General features: G+C 42.2%; 1 protein-coding gene across 1 annotated transcript in view; it reads right to left on the bottom strand.

Annotated features, from left to right (window-relative positions):
• ift172 (intraflagellar transport 172) overlaps positions 1–23,560 on the bottom strand; it is a 182,858-nt gene that overhangs the window by 7,056 nt on the left and 152,242 nt on the right. The window contains exons 38-46 of the mRNA XM_056294524.1: positions 18,210–18,273; positions 17,918–18,004; positions 17,464–17,580; positions 15,993–16,103; positions 12,677–12,796; positions 9,645–9,740; positions 8,216–8,275; positions 7,973–8,071; positions 5,171–5,324 (exon numbers count right to left, since the gene is read on the bottom strand). Coding sequence (XP_056150499.1) covers positions 5,171–5,324; positions 7,973–8,071; positions 8,216–8,275; positions 9,645–9,740; positions 12,677–12,796; positions 15,993–16,103; positions 17,464–17,580; positions 17,918–18,004; positions 18,210–18,273 — 908 coding nt within the window. The remainder of the gene's footprint in view (positions 1–5,170; positions 5,325–7,972; positions 8,072–8,215; positions 8,276–9,644; positions 9,741–12,676; positions 12,797–15,992; positions 16,104–17,463; positions 17,581–17,917; positions 18,005–18,209; positions 18,274–23,560) is intronic.

Genomic DNA, 23,560 nt, shown 5'->3' with positions numbered 1-23,560 from the left:
GCTTTGGACACTTTGAAGTGTGACCTCATTGGTAGAGACTTTGTGCTTGAGGCTGATGGCGTTTGCGGTGGAGCCACAGAGGGCAGCTCTGACGCAGGGATGACCAGCGGGTATCTTTATTAAGCCATATTGTTTTCAGGTCCTGTACAGACACAAGAACGTCATTGCTGACTTCCTGTCCCGTGACTCTGAGGAGTAATGGTCTTAAGGGGGGAGGGGGTAAAAAGTGGGTGAGAATACACCATTTGTTCCATCATCATCATCATCATCTTAATCATTACCTGGTGTTTGCTTTCCCTGCCACAGGGGTGCAGCCTAAACTCAGGCGCTGCTGATCAACTCCAGGAGTATTTAGCAGTAGCTCTGTAGCTGTGTTGCTGTAAAGCCTCTTGAGGCAAATTTGTAATTTGTGATATTGGGCTATACAAATAAAACTGACTTGACTTGTTAGTTGGGTAGGACAGCAGGGTGTAGATGTGTGCGCATGATGTTCATTTCAGTTCAATTGTTATGAGTTGAGTTTTGTTCAGTTAACTGTTAATTTGTGCGTATTGTTTTAAATGTGGCTACACACTATAAATAAGTGTTTATTATATAGAGAGAGTTTTGAGTCTGCCTCCTACATTTTAGCCACTCAGGGAAGGCTCCCCCACACAGTAGTAAGTTATTTTATGTGCATCTCATTATCTTATAACCGAGTGAGAAGATTAAGATATACTTTCATTAATCCCCACGGGGAAATTAATCTTCTGCAGCTGCAGTGCCCGGCAACCAACTCCAGTTCTACTTTCCATTGCCTTGCTCAGGGGCACAGACAGGAGTATTAACCCTAACATGCATGTCTTTTTGATGGTGGAAGAAACCCATGCAGACATGGGGAGAACTCCACATACAGGACCTGGGATGGCCCGGGGTTCAAACCCAGGACCTTCTTGCTATGAGGCAACAGTGCTAACCACTGGGCCACTGTGCCGCCCATAAGAAACCCTGTACCAAAGTTCAGCGATATCTTTATTTACTACTCATAGCTATATCTTTATTTATTACTCATAGCTATATCTTTATTTACTTCTCATAGCTATATATTTACTACTCATTGCTATATATTTACTCACTTCTCATAGCTATATCTTTACTTACTACTCATTGCTATATATTTATTTACTTCTCATAGCTATATCTTTATTTACTGCTCATAGTTATATCTTTATTTACTGCTCATAGCTATATCTTTATTTACCACTCATAGCTATATCTATATTTACTACTCACAGCTATATCTTTATTTACTACTCACAGCTATATCTTTATTCACGACTCACAGCTATATCTTTATTTACTACTCACAGCTATATCTTTATTTACTGCTCACAGCTATATCTTTATTTACTGCTCATAGCTATATCTTTATTTACTACTCATAGCTATATCTTTATTCACTACTCACAACTATATCTTTATTTACTACTCACAGCTATATCTTTACTTACTACTCACAGCTATATCTTTACTTACTACTCATTGCTATCTTTATTTACTACTCACAGCTATATCTTTATTTACTACTCATAGCTACATCTTTATTTACTACTCATAGCTATATCTTTATTTACTACTCATAGCTACATCTTTATTCACTACTCATAGCTATATCTTTATTTACTACTCACAGCTATATCTTTATTTACTACTCATTGCTATATCTTTATTTACTACTCACAGCTATATCTTTATTTACTACTCATTGCTATATCTTTATTTACTACTCGCAGCTATATCTTTATTTACTACTCATTGCTATATCTTTATTTACTACTCAGCTATATCTTTACTTACTACTCACAGCTATATCTTTATTCACTACTCACAGCTATATATTTACTACTCATAGCTATATCTTTATTTACTACTCATAGCTATATCTTTATTCACTACTCACAGCTATATCTTTATTTACTACTCATTGCTATATCTTTATTTACTACTCGCAGCTATATCTTTATTTACTATTAATTGCTATATCTTTATTTACTACTCATAGCTATATCTTTACTTACTACTCACAGCTATATCTTTATTCACTACTCACAGCTATATCTTTATTTACTACTCATAGCTATATCTTTATTTACTACTCATAGCTATATCTTTATTCACTACTCACAGCTATATCTTTATTTACTACTCATAGCTATATCTTTATTTACTACTCATAGCTATATCTTTACTTACTACTCACAGCTATATCTTTATTTACTACTCATAGCTATATCTTTACTTACTTCTCATAGCTATATCTTTATTCACTACTCACAGCTATATCTTTACTTACTTCTCATAGCTATATCTTTATTCACTACTCACAGCTATATCTTTATTTACTACTCATAGCTATATCTTTTACTACTCACAGCTATATCTTTATTCACTACTCATAGCTATAGCTTTTACTACTCATAGCTATATCTTTACTTACTACTCATAGCTATATCTTTATTTATTACTCATAACTATATCTTCATTTATTACTCATAGCTATATCTTCATTTACTACTCACAGCTATATCTTTATTTACTACTCACAGCTATATCTTTATTTACTACTCATTGCTATATCTTTTACTACTCACAGCTATATCTTTATTCACTACTCATAGCTATAGCTTTTACTACTCATAGCTATATCTTTACTTACTACTCATAGCTATATCTTTATTTATTACTGATAACTATATCTTCATTTATTACTCATAGCTATATCTTCATTTACTACTCACAGCTATATCTTCATTTACTACTCACAGCTATATCTTTATTTACTACTCACAGCTATATCTTTATTTACTACTCATTGCTATATCTTTATTTACTACTCACAGCTATATCTTTATTTGCTTCTCATGGGGTTTCCGTGTGTAAGGTCTAGCAGACTGCCCAGTGTCTTCTGTGTTGCTAAAACCTTGATAACCTCAGTGTTCTAATGAGGTTTTGCTGATGTCATTGTGTGGTGGAACAATGTCTTCTGAGAAATAGCGTTATGGTTTTATTCTTGATCAATAGGGGTGGTCTTTTGTCTTCTGGGAAGGCACAGCTGCAATATTTACACTGATACACTCAACTGCTGTACCCAAACTCAGCAAAATAATCACAGTGTGATTTTTTTGGATAAGTGATTTTTATGATGTTGTGGAAGAAGTTAGCTAGCATTTAGCCACATTTGTATGAACCAGAATATGTTTTGGCTGCACGGACGGCTACAACAGACCAGAGTAGTGAGTAGCCGGTGTTGCTGAGAGCCCTCGGTGTCTGGTGTTGTTTGTGTACAGACGGCTACAACAGACCGGAGTAGTGAGTAGCCGGTGTTGCTGAGAGCCCTCAGTGTCTGGTGGTGCTTGTGTACAGACGGCTACAACAGACCAGAGTAGTGAGTAGCCGGTGTTGCTGAGAGCCCTCGGTGTCTGGTGGTGTTTGTGTACAGACGGCTACAACAGACCGGAGTAGTGAGTAGCCGGTGTTGCTGAGAGCCCTCGGTGTCTGGTGGTGTTTGTGTACAGACGGCTACAACAGACCGGAGTAGTGAGTAGCCGGTGTTGCTGAGAGCCCTCGGTGTCTGGTGGTGTTTGTGTACAGACGGCTACAACAGACCGGAGTAGTGAGTAGCCGGTGTTGCTGAGAGCCCTCGGTGTCTGGTGGTGTTTGTGTACAGACGGCTACAACAGACCGGAGTAGTGAGTAGCCGGTGTTGCTGAGAGCCCTCAGTGTCTGGTGGTGTTTGTGTACAGACGGCTACAACAGACCGGAGTAGTGAGTAGCCGGTGTTGCTGAGAGCCCTCGGTGTCTGGTGGTGTTTGTGTACAGACGGCTACAACAGACCGGAGTAGTGAGTAGCCGGTGTTGCTGAGAGCCCTCGGTGTCTGGTGGTGTTTGTGTACAGACGGCTACAACAGACCGGAGTAGTGAGTAGCCGTGTTGCTGAGAGCCCTCGGTGTCTGGTGGTGTTTGTGTACAGACGGCTACAACAGACCGGAGTAGTGAGTAGCCGGTGTTGCTGAGAGCCCTCGGTGTCTGGTGGTATTTGTGTACAGACGGCTACAACAGACCGGAGTAGTGAGTAGCCGTGTTGCTGAGAGCCCTCGGTGTCTGGTGGTGTTTGTGTACAGACGGCTACAACAGACCGGAGTAGTGAGTAGCCGGTGTTGCTGAGAGCCCTCGGTGTCTGGTGGTGTTTGTGTACAGACGGCTACAACAGACCGGAGTAGTGAGTAGCCGGTGTTGCTGAGAGCCCTCGGTGTCTGGTGGTGTTTGTGTACAGACGGCTACAACAGACCGGAGTAGTGCGTAGCCGGTGTTGCTGAGAGCCCTCGGTGTCTGGTGGTGTTTGTGTACAGACGGCTACAACAGACCGGAGTAGTGAGTAGCCGGTGTTGCTGAGAGCCCTCAGTGTCTGGTGGTGTTTGTGTACAGACGGCTACAACAGACCGGAGTAGTGAGTAGCCGGTGTTGCTGAGAGCCCTCAGTGTCTGGTGGTGTTTGTGTACAAACTGTACTACCATGCCAATGGAAAGTGAATCCCTGTGTTGCAACATTAAATCAATAACTCACAACAACAAACCATCACATTAATAAACCATAACGAGTTGGAGCGAGCCAAGAGAAAGCAGTAGTTTGATAATTCAAGTGGTACTCTGTTGTTCGAGAGAGTGCGCGGGCGTATTTGAAGCATCACAGTTGAAGCAGCGTGTAGAGGGCTGCATACTCATGCAGTGCTTGCTGGTACATGTAGTAACTGTGGGACTGACTCTCTGTACAGGGGGCCACCATTTTCTCTGTACATGTGACTCACACCAAAGTAGTTCAAGTTTTAATAACCAATATAGACCATCAGAACTTCCGGGATATGCACATTATGAGCGGTGACATTTCCCTTCGAGCTTCACTTGAGCAAAGGTGAGGTTACTTAGAAATATACATTTATAAATCAAAACTTTAACTGACACAACAGGCCGTTATTTCAGCAGAGGAACATGAGAGCAACACTAAAACAAAGGTCACGTCCCACCTCACCCACTTTTTTAAAGCAGTGCAAGTGGCTGTAGTTTAATCTTCCACCCACGATCAGGAGCTCAAACAAGTTCTGAAAACAGAGCTAGAGAATGGCTGGGAGGTGTACCGGTGATGATGCAGGGCATCGAGCGTATGCCGGTGTTGGTGGCCAGGAGTGAGGCCTCGTAGGTGTTCCTTTCATCACGAGGCAGAACCTGCTCCACTCGCTGATCCATGGATACCGTCAGGACCCAGTCACGGATCTCTTCACGTTGTCCATCCTGCCATGCAGGTACACACATTCACATCCATGACACTTGCAAACATTATTAACACACAGACACAAACAACACTTGCAACTGACAAAGACACTAACAAACAGAAAATCTTGAGACCGTGCACAAACGTATGCATGCGGGATGTGTTTCTCTTGATAGCTAGCAGGTTTGTAGGAGAGACAATCAGTTAATTCAGGGAAAGAATATCGAAACAACAGGAAACAGCGTAGTGTCTATTATCAAGAATCCTACACAAGTTTCACAGCCTCGTGCTTTTTTCCCCACATCCTCATTTCCTGACTGGTTGTGAAGGTTTGGGTCAGTCTTGAACATGATGCACGCTAAGAGCAACATCTATTTTCTATAGCTGAAACTACTTCTCTAAAATGACAAATATCGCTATATGTCACCCTTGAATATGTAATATTAATTAAATTTCCAGGCTTTTCCAAACTCTCCAAGATTGGCTTAACCAATGTTGTGTGCATGTGTCAAAACAGTTTGTATGTTTTCCTCAAAAAGCAGCAGCATAAATGTAGAGCAAGAGATTCGCATCCAGGGAGAGAGACTACCAGTCGTCTCAGAACACAGATTCAAACCTTGGCTTCAAAACCCACATAAACTGCAATAAAGTAAAGTTTAATCTGACAAATTTCAGGTTTACCAGAGACTTCCTATCAACTGAGGCAGCAAAGATATACTTCCACCAGTGGTTGTTTGCTACATCACTACATCACGTCTGATAAGCTGGTCTAACACACACTCTATAACATTAAAACCACTGGAATCATTACACAAACAAGCACTCAAAACCCCATTCACTTTTCATCATTGCCATATTTAAAAAAATTATAATCTACTTGGTTGGGAAAACCTCATCAAATACAAAAATGTCTGCCTAGTTTATAAGATCCTGCATAGTTTAGCTCAGGGGTGGGCAATCTTGTCCAGAAAGGGCCAGTGTGGAAACAGGTTTTTGTTCCAACCAAGAAGTTACACACCTGATCCCACTAGTCAACTAGTAGAGTCTTTGCTGAGGAACCTGATTAGGAGACACAGGTGTGTAACTGCTTGTTTGGAACAAAAACCTTCACCCACACCGGCCCTTTCTGGATAAGATTACCCACCCCTGGTAGCTCCTCCTCCTCTATCCAGATTCATCATCTTCAAATCTACCACAAACAGAGCTACTAGAGGTGCAGCTAGAGGGGACTGCACAATCCTACTCAGGAGAACTGCATTTAGCCAGGCCATCTCCTCCTTTACAGCATCACATCAGTAGAGCACAATCAGTTAGAGAGTCCCCATCCTGTTATTCATTTATGTGTAATGTCAACAAATGGCTTATTAAGAACCAACAATGTCAACATTGATACTATTCACACACACCTTTAACATGTTATTTAACTGTATTGTACATTAGCTGTGTTGTATGTCTGCTTTTATATTATTTTTCATAGAAATTTGACTGCTGGGATTGGCTCCAGCATCCCCACGACCCTGAGAGCAGAATAAGTGGTTCAGATAATGGATGGATGGCTGGATTTACTATATGGGCATAATGTATGTGTATATGATGGGGCTCTGTATTGGGACTCCTCCTATTTATTATTTACCCATTACCTCTTGGCCACATTTTCGGGAAATTTGGCATTCAATTTCACTGCTACATGGATGACACTCAGCTTTATCTATCAAACTCCAAGACCAGAACACCTCCATCCACTCTTCCGCCCACTTCCCTTTTTTACTGCTTACTAGAAATTAAATCCTGGTTTTCAAACCAATGCCTCAGACTTAATAGTGATAAAACTGAGGTCCTCCTAGTAGGTACTAAATCTACTTTGGCTAAAGCTGATAGTTTTCCCCTAACTATTAGTTTTTCCATCACCTCGGGTTAAGAGGTGATGGAGGAACTACAGAATATGTCTGTGAATGTTCTCATTCATCCAGGTCATGGACTTGGTATATATCCGTGAAACGGATATATACCAAGTCCAGTTGCACTCGATTCAATTCCTTTGGAGAACTACAGAATATATATATATATATATATATATGTATATGTATATATATATATTATCTTTTTTCTACATTATTTGTATATTTTGTATATATTTTCTTGTTTGTTTGGTCTCGTTGTTCTTGTATATTAACTATTTTTTATGTTTATTATTTTATTTATTTTGTACTATTTTATTATCCTAGGATGCCTAACAACATCAGGCAAAGGGACTGCCAATGGAAACAAGCCTCTTAGCCAACTTGGGTACATTTACATTTGTTTTGAATGTTGATTAATGTACACTGCCCCTTCCCAAATAAATATTAATATTGCCTCCTGTTCCATCCATTAGTTATAGATTGCGAGGTGAAATCCAACCTCGGAAGGTGTGACCTCAGTGGGGGCAAAGGCAGTGCCTTACAGTGACATAGGGCTTGGTTGCCATAGGGCAGAGGCAATGTCTTACAGTGGCATAGGACATGGTTGACAGGCCAGAGGCAGCGCCTTACAGTGACATAGGGCTTGGTTGCCATAGGGCAGAGGCAATGTCTTACAGTGGCATAGGACATAGTTGACAGGCCAGAGGCAGTGCCTTACAGTGACATAGGGCTTGGTTGACATAGGGCGGAGGCAGTGCCTTACTTACAGTGACATAGGGCTTGGTCGGGACAGGAACTTCAAAGGGAATGTCTGTGTCCTGGAAGTCCGAGTGGTCCAGAGTATCCAAGGAGCCTTCCTCAATGCCCTGGACAAGACACAAGTTCAAGCATGTATGAACAGACATACACAGCTCTACCCATCAGTAACGTTGCTTTTTGGACGGTGGATAGAAAGCATCATTATTTTTTCTCTCCACTTCTGCAATGGAGGCGATGATGAGTTAACTCACATCAGACAGATCCAAGAAGTGGTTCAGGAAAATGAAAGCCATGTTCATCAACCCAATTTCCTGCCAGGGAGAGAAAAATATACACTTGGTACTACTGTACAACTGGCTACATTCTGTGCAAGTAGAAGCACATGTATGAATTTCTCTGTGATACTAAACGACATCAGACTGCATCTTATTTCAATATGAAACATACATGTTTTGTGCATTTTAAAAAGGGAAAATGTTAAAAACAATAGACCCAGAAGGTACATCATTCTCACAATAATGGATGAACTCAAATAGGACCAGGAACGATCAAAAAAGGCATCAAAACAATCCAAAAAGTTCTTTCTGTGCTGCATTTTCTGGCCTCTGGTAGCCTGGAGGGTGGTGGTAATGCTGGCTGGTATTTCTGCCAGCTGCCACAGACTAAGTTGTACATCATGTGCAGGTTAAGACATCAGAGGTAAAACGGTACCCGCTACTGACACTAGTTCTTTATATCTGTGAGATGTAGTTAATGCCCCAGTATACTGTACAAACTGGGTGTCTTGTGTCAAGTGTAACAAATCTGGCCCCAGAATGACTGCCCAGGCTTGGGTTTTGAAGGCTAAACCGGGTCCTGTTAAAATGAACACATGATATGTCTGATACAAGTTCGTTTAAAAGATATTAGTTCGTTACTTCTACCACATATAGAAAAAGAAAACATAGTCACTGCACAACTCTTGATCTGAGCACTTAAAGTGAATGATACTGTTTCTCTCATTCTCTCATTTAAACAGTTCTACACACAGACGCATGGACACACAATTTGTTAAAGTTTTTTTTCAATCTTGAGCATAAAGCACAGGCACATTATCTACCTGTTTGTGAGGAACCAGTGATCCCACATGCCACATGAATGAAGACTGATACTGGGTCAGTACTAAGATTAGCTGCATCGTGGTGGCTCAACCAGATCTCAGTATCTGATGCAACTGATTCAAAGTCGGGTGGCCATCATAAATGATGACCTGTCTGTGCTTAACACATGAATATATAAGCTCTCTCCAAATCAGAAAAATGAATTTTATTTTAAACATTTTTGTCCAGCATCGCCGCAACCCTGAGAGCACGATAAGTGGTTTGGATAATGGATTAATGGATGGATGGATGGATGGCTGGATTAATGGATGGATGGATGGATGGGTGGGTGGATGGATGGATGGATGGATGGGTGGGTGGGTGGATGGATGGATGGATGGATGAAAGGGTGGATGGATGGATGGATGGATGGGTGGGTGGGAGGGTGGATGGATGGATGGATGGATTTTTGTCCAGTGATGTAGTCTGAATAACTGAGGTGGAAGTAACAAACTGTAGGTAATTCATAAGTAAAAGATCAAATCTAAATTACTGGGGGGGGGGGGGGGCTCCTCCTCACTATGACTGCTGGTCAACTCACCCTGCAGGCCATGCCGGCCTCATAGAAGGCCTTGTCAGCAGGCACCAGCTCAGTGTGGCGGAGCACAGAGATAGACAGCTTGGTGGACACAGTCTCCTGAAAACACATGACAGCATTTCAATCAGTTCAACAGGGTCCTAACTGGTCTGTGAGCCAAATGATCTTCCTTTTCACCCCCGTTCACAGTGGCAAATTCTAGTCAAACAGGTGGCACCTTCTAGTCTAAAGTGGCTAAATCTTTGGGATCCCAAATTGTTTGAAGGGTCTATATGACTACATTATTGTGTATTTCAACAACAATAGCTTCTTGCCTCATAGCTTCAGGTAGGCAAGAGTGACAAGAGTGATTTGTGACAAAAAGGTACCAGCAAAAGTTAAAGGGAAGGTTTACAAGATGGTTGTGAGACCAGCTATGGTGTATGGTTTGGAGACAGTGGCACTGATGAAAAGACAGAAGGCAGAGCTGGAGGTGGCAAAGTTGAAGATGCTAAGATTTTCACTGGGAGTGATGAAGGACAGGATTAGGAATGGGTATATTAGAGGAACCGCTCAGGTTGGACGGTTTGGAGACAAAGCAAGAGAGACAAGATTGAGATGGTTTGGACATGTGTGGAGGAGAGATGCTGGGTATATTGGGAGAAGGATGCTGAATATGGAACTGCCAGGGATGAGGAGAAGAGGAAGACCAAAGAGGAGGTTTATGGATGTGGTGAGGGAGGACATGCAGGTGGCTGGTGTGACAGAAGAAGACGCAGAAGACAGGAAGAGATGGAAACCATGATCCACTGTGGCAACCCCTAATGGGAGCAGCTGAAAGTAGTAGTAGTAGTAGTAGTAGTAGTAGTAGTATAGTAGTAGTAGTAGTTATTGAGAGGGACAATTTTGCCGTCATTGAACATTGGGAGGAATGTGTCCCCCATCTGCTCTTGCTGATTTTGACTATGAATATAATAGTTTAAAAAAATTATCTCAAACATATGTGCTTATAGGTATGTGTGTTTAGATAGCATTCCACTCTTGATGCGGCAGAATGGAGGTAATATGTAGAACGTGTGTTTTCTACCAGAATGGAGGTAATGTGTAGAATGTGTGTGTTTCTACCAGAATGGAGGTAATGTGTAGAATGTGTGTGTTTCTACCAGAATGGAGGTAATGTGTAGAATGTGTGTGTTTATACCAGAGTGGAGGTAATATGTAGAATGTGTGTGTTTCTACCAGAATGGAGGTAATATGTAGAATGTGTGTGTTTCTATCAGAATGGAGGTAATATGTAGAATGTGTCTGTTTCTACCAGAATGGAGGTAATATGTAGAATGTTTGTGTTTCTACCAGAATGGAGGTAATGTGTAGAATGTGTGTGTTTCTACCAGAATGGAGGTAATATGTAGAATGTGTGTGTTTCTACCAGAATGGAGGTAATGTGTAGAATGTGTGTGTTTCTACCAGAATGGAGGTAATGTGTAGAATGTGTGTGTTTCTACCAGAATGGAGGTAATGTGTAGAATGTGTGTGTTTCTACCAGAATGGAGGTAATGTGTAGAATGTGTGTGTTTCTACCAGAATGGAGGTAATGTGTAGAATGTGTGTGTTTCTACCAGAATGGAGGTAATGTGTAGAATGTGTGTGTTTCTACCAGAATGGAGGTAATGTGTAGAATGTGTGTGTTTCTACCAGAATGGAGGTAATGTGTAGAATGTGTGTGTTTATACCAGAGTGGAGGTAATATGTAGAATGTGGGTGTTTCTACCAGAATGGAGGTAATATGTAGAATGTGTGTGTTTCTATCAGAATGGAGGTAATATGTAGAATGTGTCTGTTTCTACCAGAATGGAGGTAATATGTAGAATGTGTGTGTTTCTACCAGAATGGAGGTAATGTGTAGAATGTGTGTGTTTCTACCAGAATGGAGGTAATATGTAGAATGTGTGTGTTTCTACCAGAATGGAGGTAATGTGTAGAATGTGTGTGTTTCTACCAGAATGGAGGTAATGTGTAGAATGTGTGTGTTTCTACCAGAATGGAGGTAATGTGTAGAATGTGTGTGTTTATACCAGAGTGGAGGTAATATGTAGAATGTGTGTGTTTCTACCAGAATGGAGGTAATATGTAGAATGTGTGTGTTTCTATCAGAATGGAGGTAATATGTAGAATGTGTCTGTTTCTACCAGAATGGAGGTAATATGTAGAATGTGTGTGTTTCTACCAGAATGGAGGTAATATGTAGAATGTGTGTCTTTCTACCAGAATGGAGGTAATATGTAGAATGTGTGTGTTTCTATCAGAATGGAGGTAATATGTAGAATGTGTCTGTTTCTACCAGAATGGAGGTAATATGTAGAATGTGTGTGTTTCTACCAGAATGGAGGTAATATGTAGAATGTGTCTGTTTCTACCAGAATGGAGGTAATATGTAGAATGTGTGTGTTTCTATCAGAATGGAGGTAATATGTAGAATGTGTCTGTTTCTACCAGAATGGAGGTAATATGTAGAATGTGTGTGTTTCTACCAGAATGGAGGTAATATGTAGAATGTGTGTGTTTCTACCAGAATGGAGGTAATGTGTAGAATGTGTGTGTTTCTACCAGAATGGAGGTAATGTGTAGAATGTGTGTGTTTCTACCAGAATGGAGGTAATGTGTAGAATGTGTGTGTTTATGTCAGAATGGAGGTAATGTGTAGAATGTGTTTGTTTCTACCAGAATGGAGGTAATGTGTAGAATGTGTGTGTTTCTACCAGAATGGAGGTAATATGTAGAATGTGTGTGTTTCTACCAGAATGGAGGTAATGTGTAGAATGTGTGTGTTTCTACCAGAATGGAGGTAATGTGTAGAATGTGTGTGTTTATGTCAAAATGGAGGTAATATGTAGAATGTGTGTGTTTCTACCAGAATGGAGGTAATATGTAGAATGTGTTTGTTTATACCAGAGTGGAGGTAATATGTAGAATGTGTGTGTTTATACCAGAGTGGAGGTAATATGTAGAATGTGTGTGTTTATATCAGAATGGAGGTAATATTTGTGTGTTCATACCAGTTGGTCAACTCCCTCCACAGCAGATCGTGTAGCATAGTAGTGAGCAATCAACAGCATCTGCTCAAACTCTTCGTGGGCAGGAGAGTTGGCCTCTGTAGACTTGGAAATGTTTTCACACTGCAAATGACAAGAAGACACACCCCACACACACACACACACACACACACACACACACACACACACACACACACACACACAGCTGTTTTCACTGCCTAATCTACTACTACTTTCGGCTGCTCCCTTTAGGGGGCGCCACAGCAGATCATCCGTTTCCATCTCTTCCTGTCTTCTTCGTCTTCCTCTGTCACACCAGCCACCTGCATGTCCTCCCTCACCACATCCATAAACCTCCTCTTTGGCCTTACTCTTCTCCTCTTCCCTGGCAGCTCCATATTCAGCATCCTTCTCCCAATATACCCAGCATCTCTCCTCCACACATGTCCACACCATCTCAATCTTGTCTCTCTTGCTTTGTCTCCAAACCGTCCAACCTGAGCTGTCCCTCTAATATACTCGTTCCTAATCCTGTCCTTCTTCATCACTCCAAGTGAAAATCTTATCATCTTCACCTCCGCCACCTCCAGCTCCACCTCCTGTCTTTTCGTCAGTGCCACTGTCTCCAGACCATATAACATAGCTGGTCTCACAGCCATCTTTTAAACCTTCCCTTTAACTCTTGCTGGTACCCTTCTGTCACAAATCACTCCTGACACTCTTCTCCACCCACTCCACCCTGCCTGCACTCTCTTCTTCACCTCTCTCCTGCACTCCCCGTTACTTTGGACAGTTGACCCCAAGTATTTAAACTCATATGCCTTCGTCACCACCACTCCTTGCATCCTGACCATCCCACTGTCCTCCCTCTCATTCACGCATAGGTATTCCATCTTGCTCCAACTGACTTTCATTCCTCTTCTCTCCAGTGCATACCTCCACCTCTCCAGGCTCTCCTCAACCTGCACCCTACTCTCGCTACAGATCACGATGTCATGCGCGAACATCATAGTCCATGGAGACTCCTGCCTGATCTTGTCCGTCAACCTGTCCATCACCATTGCAAACAAGAAAGGGCTAAGAGCCGATCCTTGATGTAATCCCACCTCCACCTTGAACCCATCTGTCATTCCAACCACACACCTCACCACTGTCACACTTCCCTCATACATATCCTGCACCACTCCTACATACTTCTCTGCAACTCCTGACTTCCTCATACAATACCACACCTCCTCTCTCGGCACCCTGACGTATGCTTTCTCTAAATCTACAAAGACACAATGCAACTCTTTCTGGCCTTCTCTATACTTCTCCATCAACATTCTCAAAGCAAACATCACATCTGTGGAGCTCTTTCATGGCATGAAACCATACTGCTGCTCGCTGATCATCACCTCTCCTCCTCTTAACCTAGCTTCTATTACTCTTTCCCATATCTTCATGCTGTGGCTGATCAACTTTATACCTCTGTAGTTGTTACAGTTCTGCACATTGGCCTTGTTCTTGAAAATCGGTACCAGTATGCTTCTTCTCCACTCCTCAGGCATCCTCTCACTTTCCAGGATTGTGTTAAACAATCTAGTTAGAAACTCCACTGCCATCTCTCCTAAACACCTCCATGCCTCCACAGGTATGTCATCAGGACCAACTGCCTTTCCACTCTTCATCCTCTTCATAGCTGCCCTCACTTCCTCCTTGCTAATCCACTGCACTTCCTGATTCACTAGCCCCACATCATCAAACCTGCTCTCTCTCTCATTTTCTTCATTCATCAGCCCCTCAAAGTACTCCTTCCACCTTCTCAGCACACTCTCCTCGCTTGTCAGCACATTCCCATCTCTATCCTTGATCGCCCTAACTTGCTGCACATCCTTCCCAGCTCGGTCCCTCTGTCTAGCCAATCGGTACAAGTCCTTTTCTCCTTCCTTAGTGTCTAACCTGTCATACAACTCACCATACACCTTTTCCTTTACCTTTGCCACCTCTCTCTTCACTTTACGCTGCATCTCCTTGTACTCCTGTCTACTTTCTTCATCTCTCTGACTATCCCACTTCTTCTTTGCCAAACCTCTTCCTCTGTATACTTTGCTGTACTTCCTCATTCCACCACCAAGTCTCCTTGTCTTCCTTCCTCTGTCCTGATGACACACCAAGTACCTTCCTAGCTGTCTCCCTCACTATTTCTGCAGTGCTTGCCCAGCCATCTGGCAACTCTTCACTACCACCCAGTGCCTGTCTTAACTCCTGCCTGAACTCCACACAACAGTCTTCCTTCTTCAACTTCCACCTTTTGATCTTCAGCTGTGTCTTCACTCATTTCCTCATCTTGGTCTCCAAAGTCATCCTACAGACCACCATCTGATGCTGCCTAGCTACGTTCTCCCCGTCACCACCTTGCAGTCTCCAATCCCTTTTAGATGGCGCCTTCTACATAAGATATAGTCCACCTGTGTGCACTTTCCTCCCTTCTTGTATGTCACCCTATGTTCCTCCCTCTTCTTGAAATATGTATTCACCACAGCCATTTCCATCCTTTTCGCAAAATCGACCACCATCTGTCCTTCCACATTTCTCTCCTTGACTCCATACCTTCCCATCACCTCTGTTCCCTTCACCAACATGTCCATTGAAGTTCACTCCAATCATCACTCTCTCCTCCTTGGGTACCCTCTCCAACACGTGGTCCAACTCACTCCAGAATTCTTCTTTCTCATCCATCTCACACCCAACTTGTGGGACATATGCGCTGATAACATTCAGCAATACACCTTCAATTTCCAGCTTCATACTCATCACTCTGTCTGACACTCTCTTCACCTCCAGCACGCTCTTGACATACTCTTCCTTCAGAATTACCCCTACCCCATTTCTCCTCCCATTCGCACCATGGTAGAAGAGTTTGAACCCACCTCCGATAATCCTGGCCTTACTCCCCTTCCACCTGGTCTCTTGCACACACCGTATGCCTACCTTTCTTCTTTTGCTGCCTAATCACAACCCTAAATTTAATCATAGCCAAAAAAAATGTCCCTGTCTAAACTTTGCCCCACCATTAAGTGTCATCATTTTATTTGCCAAGTTGTTAACCTACACCTAAGAACTAAACAGGCCAGTTGTGTGTGTTTATACCACAGGAGGTCCCCCAGTTCCTTCTATGGCATAAAGTTCTAGCAGCTGCTAAGAAGTCTCTGCTCCCTATCTTTACATAAATGTAAAACTAGGACATACAACAGATAACTTTCTCCTTCATTAAACCCAGAGGTGAACCTAAATCTCAACAGCATACATCGGTTCTGCATCGGTACTGCTCTTTTACCAGTAGCAACATCACGTTGCGGAGGTCAGCCCACATACGGTAAGACTGTTGTACATTCGTCCCGGTCAAGTTCAGCAAGTCCAGGAAGAGACGCTTGTAGATGTTGAAGTTCTGTGGGTAGAGACAGGGTCATGGTTACATGTCACTTGCTTCATGCAGATGCAGTGGGTGATGGTGTCAGCTGATGTCACCTGTGATAAAAGCTAATATGTGTGATTCTAGTGTGAACCTGACCTCTATTGTTCAGTAATGTGACGAAGAAGAAGAAGAACAAATCAAAGCAACCAAAACACTCAAATTCTAATCAGAAAGTAGCAGATTGTACTTGGTATGTTTGCTGATATCTGCCATTTTCAAATGTCCTCAGTAGTTCTTGGCAAACACTGTACAGATCAATAAGGACCACAAATGCAAGACTAATCTTCTGAGGGCTAGTCTTCTCAGGGCTAGTTCTGAGGGCTAATCTTCTCAGGGCTAGTCTTCTCAGGGCTAGTCTTCTCATGACTAGTCTTCTCAGGGCTAGTCTTCTCAGGGCTAGTCTTCTCATGACTAGTCTTCTCAGGGCTAGTCTTCTGAGGGCTAGTCTTCTCATGACTAGTCTTCTCAGGGCTAGTCTTCTCAGGGCTAGCCTTCTGAGGGCAAGTCTTCTCATGACTAGTCTTCTCAAGGCTAGTCTTCTCAGTGCTAGTCTTCTCAGGGCAAGTCTTCTCAGGGCTAGCCTTCTGAGGGCGAGTCTTCTCTGGGCTAGTCTTCTCAGGGCTAGTCTTCTGAGGGCATCAAAAATAACAAAATAAATATATACTATATATGGTATATGGCATGATGTCATATATCTATAATCAAATCCAGTCTCTATTTGACGTGTCATTTGCTTCTTCGCTACATATGAGAGTCTAACTTTGCTGCCTGCCACTGAGTCATAATGAGATATTTTATATGACTACAGTCTGACTGTGGTAATGACAATGTTGAAATTCATGAGAATAATTTTAAAGTGCCTTTTATAATTTTTGATATGCTCTAGCTTTTTTAATTTCTGTTCAGAACTTTACATCAAAATGTACAGTTTCTGTCAGTAACAGTGATTTCTGTACTATCACTGACATAAAGCGATAGTCTCATCCCATCTGTTTTAAACTGTGTGGAAAACCCCAAGAGACACAGTTCAAAAGCTTTGCTATCCACGTGAACTGGAAAACTGCAGTCAGTAGCAGTCTAGATACCTTAGTGGACCAAGAGTGAGTGGTGAAAAGGGTAGGATGCTTGTACTGAGTAGAAATGGTCTCACACGACAGCTTTTGTGCAGTAGTTTCCAACACACTGATTACTTTCTGAACTGTTTTCCTCAAACAAGTGTACATACATAAACATAAAAACAGGAATGGGGGAAATGGTTCCTTGGTTCCATGGGCATCAGCACTGCAGCCTATCCTGTTTTCATAAAGAACAACTTGTGTGTATGTGTACGTACCTGAGGGTTTGGTGGTGCCCCATGCTCCACATACAACTGCAGAGCTTTCTGTGCCTCCCCTTCCTTGATCAGATGCGTGGCATACAACGCTGCGTACTTATGGAGGATCTTATAATTCTACAAACACACACAAGGAAGAGACATGCAGAGGGAAGGACCATGTTAGCAGTGAGGAGCTAAGCAGTGGTTCCCAGCTGTTTTCATGAGTAGCACATGTGTTCTACACTGGCTATGGACATCGTCAGTGAATGGTGACTGAAAAACGTAATACATGTCATGTGATTTTATGTAAATGGATGACATAATAGATACACTATGTGACTACTATGTGAATGCATTCCCTCCGTGAACTTAAGTGTACAGCAACTGACAGGCATACGCATGGTAATTATTTAATGCTTGTAATAATATTTAGAGTGCCACAACCTTAACAGGAAGAGTAGCCTTCGCCTACCTGTTTACCAGCCGTCTCCAGACACTTCTCCCATTGGCCTCTCTCAGCATATATATCAAGGGCTGCCATTACGTCCACCCCCACAAGCTTAACACACACAACAACAGGATCCATTACTGAAAGTTCCAGAAGAGCTTTTAGCCTTGTGCAGAGTAGAATGACATGAACAGTCTGACACCATGACTCCCAGTAATACTCCCAGTATTCTAGTGTGACATTTCCATCCTAACAAGTTTGTGCATCATTTATTTTTGTCATTAAGTATGACAATCCCAAATCTGAGGCTACTCACAGAGTCCACTTTGCCTTGGTTCTTCAAATGCTCTTTGTATTTCTGGTCTACGTAGTCCTCAAACCTGCCACCAAAAACCAGTTTTAAAGTGTCAGTTATTCTGAACTGTTATAGTCTAATGAGGCCATCTTTTAAAACACTTGTTATTCCAACCCATATGCCGATATAAGAATGTAACAAAATATAATAATTAGGGGAGACCAGGGCATCTTGTCACACTTCTCACACTCTTTTATATATCTTGGGATCAATGCATCATATTGTTAAAAATTGCACATCAAATGAAAGAACAAAGTCTCAGGCATATATTTTGTATCCATTTCATTTTCACATCTTATTTCAGTACAGAGTTATAGGCATTGAAATAGTGAGTGTGCACATGTGACACATTGCCCCATCAGTAGGTAAGTTATCTCACTATGGGGTAAGATGTCACACTGGATTTTGCAACAAATACAACTTTAATATAAGGATATAAATAAAAAAAGTAAATACATTTTTTTAACATAACATAAAAAGACGTAAAGGATTTTAATCTTTAAAATTAAAAAGATTATTACAAAAAATGTCAAGTTCAATTGTTTTGCTTTAGAAGGTGAAAAATGGTATATCAGTGCTAGCCTCAGTTAACAGTGTGCTTTGCCTTTCCCAGACAGGATATGACATCAGACCAAGTAGATACACAAAACTAGTATTCAACTTTTATGTAGCGTCCTCTGATGGTGAAAATATTAACGATGTGACAACTTATCCATGTGACAAGAAACCCTGGTCTCCCCTATACAAAGTGTCTGTTATGTATTTATGTGATTAAAAAAAAAAGAAAAGAAAAAAGAATTAGTTACTGGAAGCTGTGGCTTTGACTCCAGCACTAATTTTGGTTCCTTTTCTAATTTTTTTTTTCAGCTGGTCCAATCATTTTAATTCAGTCTAACAAGTATTATTGTGTAATATGAATGTTAGGAGTGTCAATTTTTCAGCATCAAAAGTATCATTTGATTTGTTGTTCCAAGTTCATGAGACTCTATTGATAGCTAGCTAGCTTGCTAACTTGCATGATGTTGATAGACAACTATTCAAAACCAGACCAACTCACATACTTAAAATGACAATCACTGATTGTCCAATCAAACCAGGGTACAATATGACATAATTTATTACCAGAAGCAGATTGGTTTTCTGAAAAGGCTTAATTACGTTGACAACCAGGAGAGATGAGATTCTCAAGGGAATTGATTCACATTTTTGAAACAATAGTAGTTGTAACATTTTTGATGACTTTACATAAACAAACCTTCTGTTAAAGAATATTAGATTGGAAACATAACTTTCATTAGACTGAGTTTCATCTACACTGAGTCTGAGTGATCAAGGGAAATGTACCTTATGCTATGTTGGACTCATTTTAAGTTTCTCAGAGTAAGCTACGTTCGTGTAATTTTATCAAACAATAGCCCAGAGTATTATTTCCATTTTCTGCCAGTTCTTAGGTCAGGCTAATGCAGCTAAGCATGTGTAACTGTGTGTCTGCGTTGCCCATCAGGAGTTTCAAGTTTATTTGTCATATATGTAAAGTGAGTTTACACTGATTCTCATAATGACACTGCTTGTTTTGCTGGCACAACACAAGTGGAAAATAAAAGTACTTGGAAAAGTAGTTGGAAAAAAAATCAAAGTGCGGACTTCCAAGTCAGCAAGTGAGGAGATGGCAGCCTAGGAAAACGTGCTCCTGACAAAGTTGAACATGACTCGAATATACCAAAAACTTTATTTGATTTGATTCAAGATGGTGGGGTTCGAACAAGTCTGATGAAAAGAAGAAGTGAACGCAGCTCAAGCTACTGGAAGAAGACGGAGTCAGCCAGGCTCGCCTGGCTAGCAGCGCTATGGAGGCTAACGATATACGAATTGACCTCGGTGAAGAACCGACACACAACACAAACCTGGATGTCATACTGACAGACTGAGGGAGTGAACGTGGGTGTCATACTGACAGACTGAGGGAGTTTAGGAACAAACACACAACATGAACCTGGGTGTCATACTGACAGACTGAGAGAGTTTAGGAACAAACACACAACATGAACCTGGGTGTCATACTGACAGACTGAGGGAGTGAACCTGGGTGTCATACTGACAGACTGAGGGAGTTGAGGAACAAACACACAACACGAACCTGGGTGTCACACTGACAGACTGAGGGAGTTTAGGAACAAACACACAACATGAACCTGGGTGTCACACTGACAGACTGAGGGAGTGAACCTGGGTGTCACACTGACAGACTGAGGGAGTGAACCTGGGTGTCATACTGACAGACTGAGGGAGTTGAGGAACAAACACACAACACAAACCTGGGTGTCACACTGAAAGACTGAGGGAGTTTAGGAAGAAACACACAACATGAACCTGGGTGTCACACTGACAGACTGAGGGAGTGAACCTGGGTGTCACACTGACAGACTGAGGGAGTGAACGTGGGTGTCATACTGACAGACTGAGGGAGTTTAGGAACAAACACACAACATGAACCTGGGTGTCATACTGACAGACTGAGAGAGTTTAGGAACAAACACACAACATGAACCTGGGTGTCATACTGACAGACTGAGGGAGTGAACCTGGGTGTCATACTGACAGACTGAGGGAGTGAACCTGGGTGTCATACTGACAGACTGAGGGAGTTGAGGAACAAACACACAACTCGAACCTGGGTGTCACACTGACAGACTGAGGGAGTTTAGGAACAAACACACAACATGAACCTGGGTGTCATACTGACAGACTGAGGGAGTTTAGGAACAAACACACAACATGAACCTGGGTGTCATACTGAAAGACTGAGGGAGTTTAGGAACAAACACACAACATGAACCTGGGTGTCACACTGACAGACTGAGGGAGTTGAGGAACAAACACACAACACAAACCTGGGTGTCACACTGACAGACTGAGGGAGTTTAGGAACAAACACACAACATGAACCTGGGTGTCACACTGACAGACTGAGGGAGTGAACCTGGGTGTCACACTGACAGACTGAGGGAGTTGAGCAACAAACACACAACACAAACCTGGGTGTCATACTGACAGACTGAGGGAGTTTAGGAAGAAACACACAACATGAACCTGGGTGTCAGACTGACAGACTGAGGGAGTGAACCTGGGTGTCACACTGACAGACTGAGGGAGTTTAGGAACAAACACACAACATGAACCTGGGTGTCAGACTGACAGACTGAGGGAGTGAACCTGGGTGTCACACTGACAGACTGAGGGAGTTGAGGAAAGATAACAGTCAGCCGCTCAAAGCAATTGTGAGAAGAAATGAAGAAAGCACGAGAGTCGCGGAGGCAGAAGAGAAGATTGATGTGGCCGAAACCCGAATTTAAACTGCAGAGGAAGCCGTAAATGAGCCGCTGAAAGAAACGTCACATTCAGCTGGACGCTGAACTGACGGAGTAGACTAGAGGCCCAATCCAGACAAGACAATATCACAATCTATGGTGTTAAAGAGGGACTGTGGGAAATAATTTGTTTAGGCATCTACAATCAATAGGCTTATTTTATGCAATGTGTGATTATTCTTATTAAGCAAGAATCAAACGCTGGATTATAATTATAGGTAATCAGTTGTTTTTATTAACTCTATGAGAACTGTGGAAATAATGGTGTAAAGAACAGCAGGATAAGAACTGTAGTATACTGACAAGGTCACTAGACAGCAGTCTGTCTAACAGGCCATATTAGACCACAGTGCCTGGAAGTTTGAGACACCAGTAGCTTTTGGAAACCCAGAACAATGTCTTAGCAAGAAAATAATGGTATATGGTGGGATATGATCTACAATCAAACGTGTGGTCTAAGGTTCATCTCCATAATAGGTGGGGACAAAATCCAGGATAAAAGAGAGTGCTTTAGACAGGTTGTTTCAGTTGCTCCATCAACCAGCTCGGTATATTGGTGTACCCTTTTGCGGACTATTAACAATAAACCTACTCACACCAGACTTGTAAGTATTAGACATTGACTGATTGTCTCTTGAACCTTGATTAACTGACTTTGAGTCACAGTGTGTTGAGAAGAAAATACTCCCACATTCAAATGGTGAGCCAGCCAGGAGGGGTTCGGGGAAGCTGGACATCTGGACGGTGCGGGCTGTAGCTCAGAACAACTGCTGGCAAAAAAAGAGGTTAAGTAGAACCTACTGGCAAAATCTGCATTATTGGTTATCACTGAGAAACAGTGTGTGGCCGTCCAGATGAAAGCATTACTTGGCTTCTCCTCTAAAAGAACCTAAACTTATTAAAGAGTCTGATGTGAGAGTGTGTGCATGAGGGGAAGAGAGAGTCAAGGCCAGGGCAAGCTCAGGTAAAGTGGGCACTGAAGGGCCTGAGCAGGCACTGAAGGTGATGATAACTGGATGGTTGATTGTCTGTGCTGTGTTTGCTGGAGAACTGACACATTTGGCCTTGAAGCATTACTGGCAGAAAGATTAGTGTGGATAGGTTGGTGGTGTTATTCTGCGCTGTCCTGTGTTTTCTTGTGTGTGTAGAAAACTGTCGATATCTGCTTTTAGCCAGTGCAGCCCCAGTAAACACTGTTCTCTCTGTGTTGGGGGAGCCCTGACTGAGATTTGAGCAGGCTGTCTCTTTCTCTGAGTCGGGGAATGTGGTTCCCTGACAGGGATATGAGCGAAAGGCTCTTTCTGAGTCAGAGGGCGTAACTCTCAGACCGGGATTGAACAGGCAGGTGGCATAAAGAATATAACGCCCATGGATACCGCTCTTTCTGTGTGTCAGAAAGAGGCCTGAACAGGCAGGTAGTTATTATCAAGCAGAAAAAAGTTGGATTTGGTGTGTGTGTATGGCAGACAGGCCAAATTCTTGTGTGGGCAACTAAAAAGATAAGAGTGACTGGGCAAGAGCCAAGGCCAGTAATGATACAAATCAGTAATGATACAAATGTATCAGTACTGCACACTTGAAGCAGTGTAGTCAGAGACGGAAAGAAAAACAGAGGGAAAATAGGGCTGTGTTGTCCTGAGTCTGTGTGGAAAAGGGATTGTTTTGTGTTGTGTGGATAAATGTTTACATGTAAAGAAAAAGAATAAAAATGCCACTCTATTTGTGTGAGGAAGGGTCTCCAATAGAGACCCACTTGTGTCGAGGAGGGCATCAGGTGGGTGCTGGAGAGCTGGTAACCGATAAAGTCATTAAGAGTACTAGTGACACTGGCCAGACATCTGAGGAGTACTTACAGCAGATATAGAGAATCAAGGGATCAGAACCCACTTTTGGTTAGAAAGAACATACAAAAATTCAGAAGGGGGAGAGGGTTGGCGGGATGAA

The sequence above is a fragment of the Lampris incognitus genome, chromosome 15, assembly GCF_029633865.1.
Source record: "Lampris incognitus isolate fLamInc1 chromosome 15, fLamInc1.hap2, whole genome shotgun sequence".
Lineage (NCBI taxonomy): Eukaryota > Metazoa > Chordata > Actinopteri > Lampriformes > Lampridae > Lampris > Lampris incognitus.
Note: the sequence above shows the minus strand (reverse complement) of the source record. Positions and strands in the feature narration are given on the sequence as shown.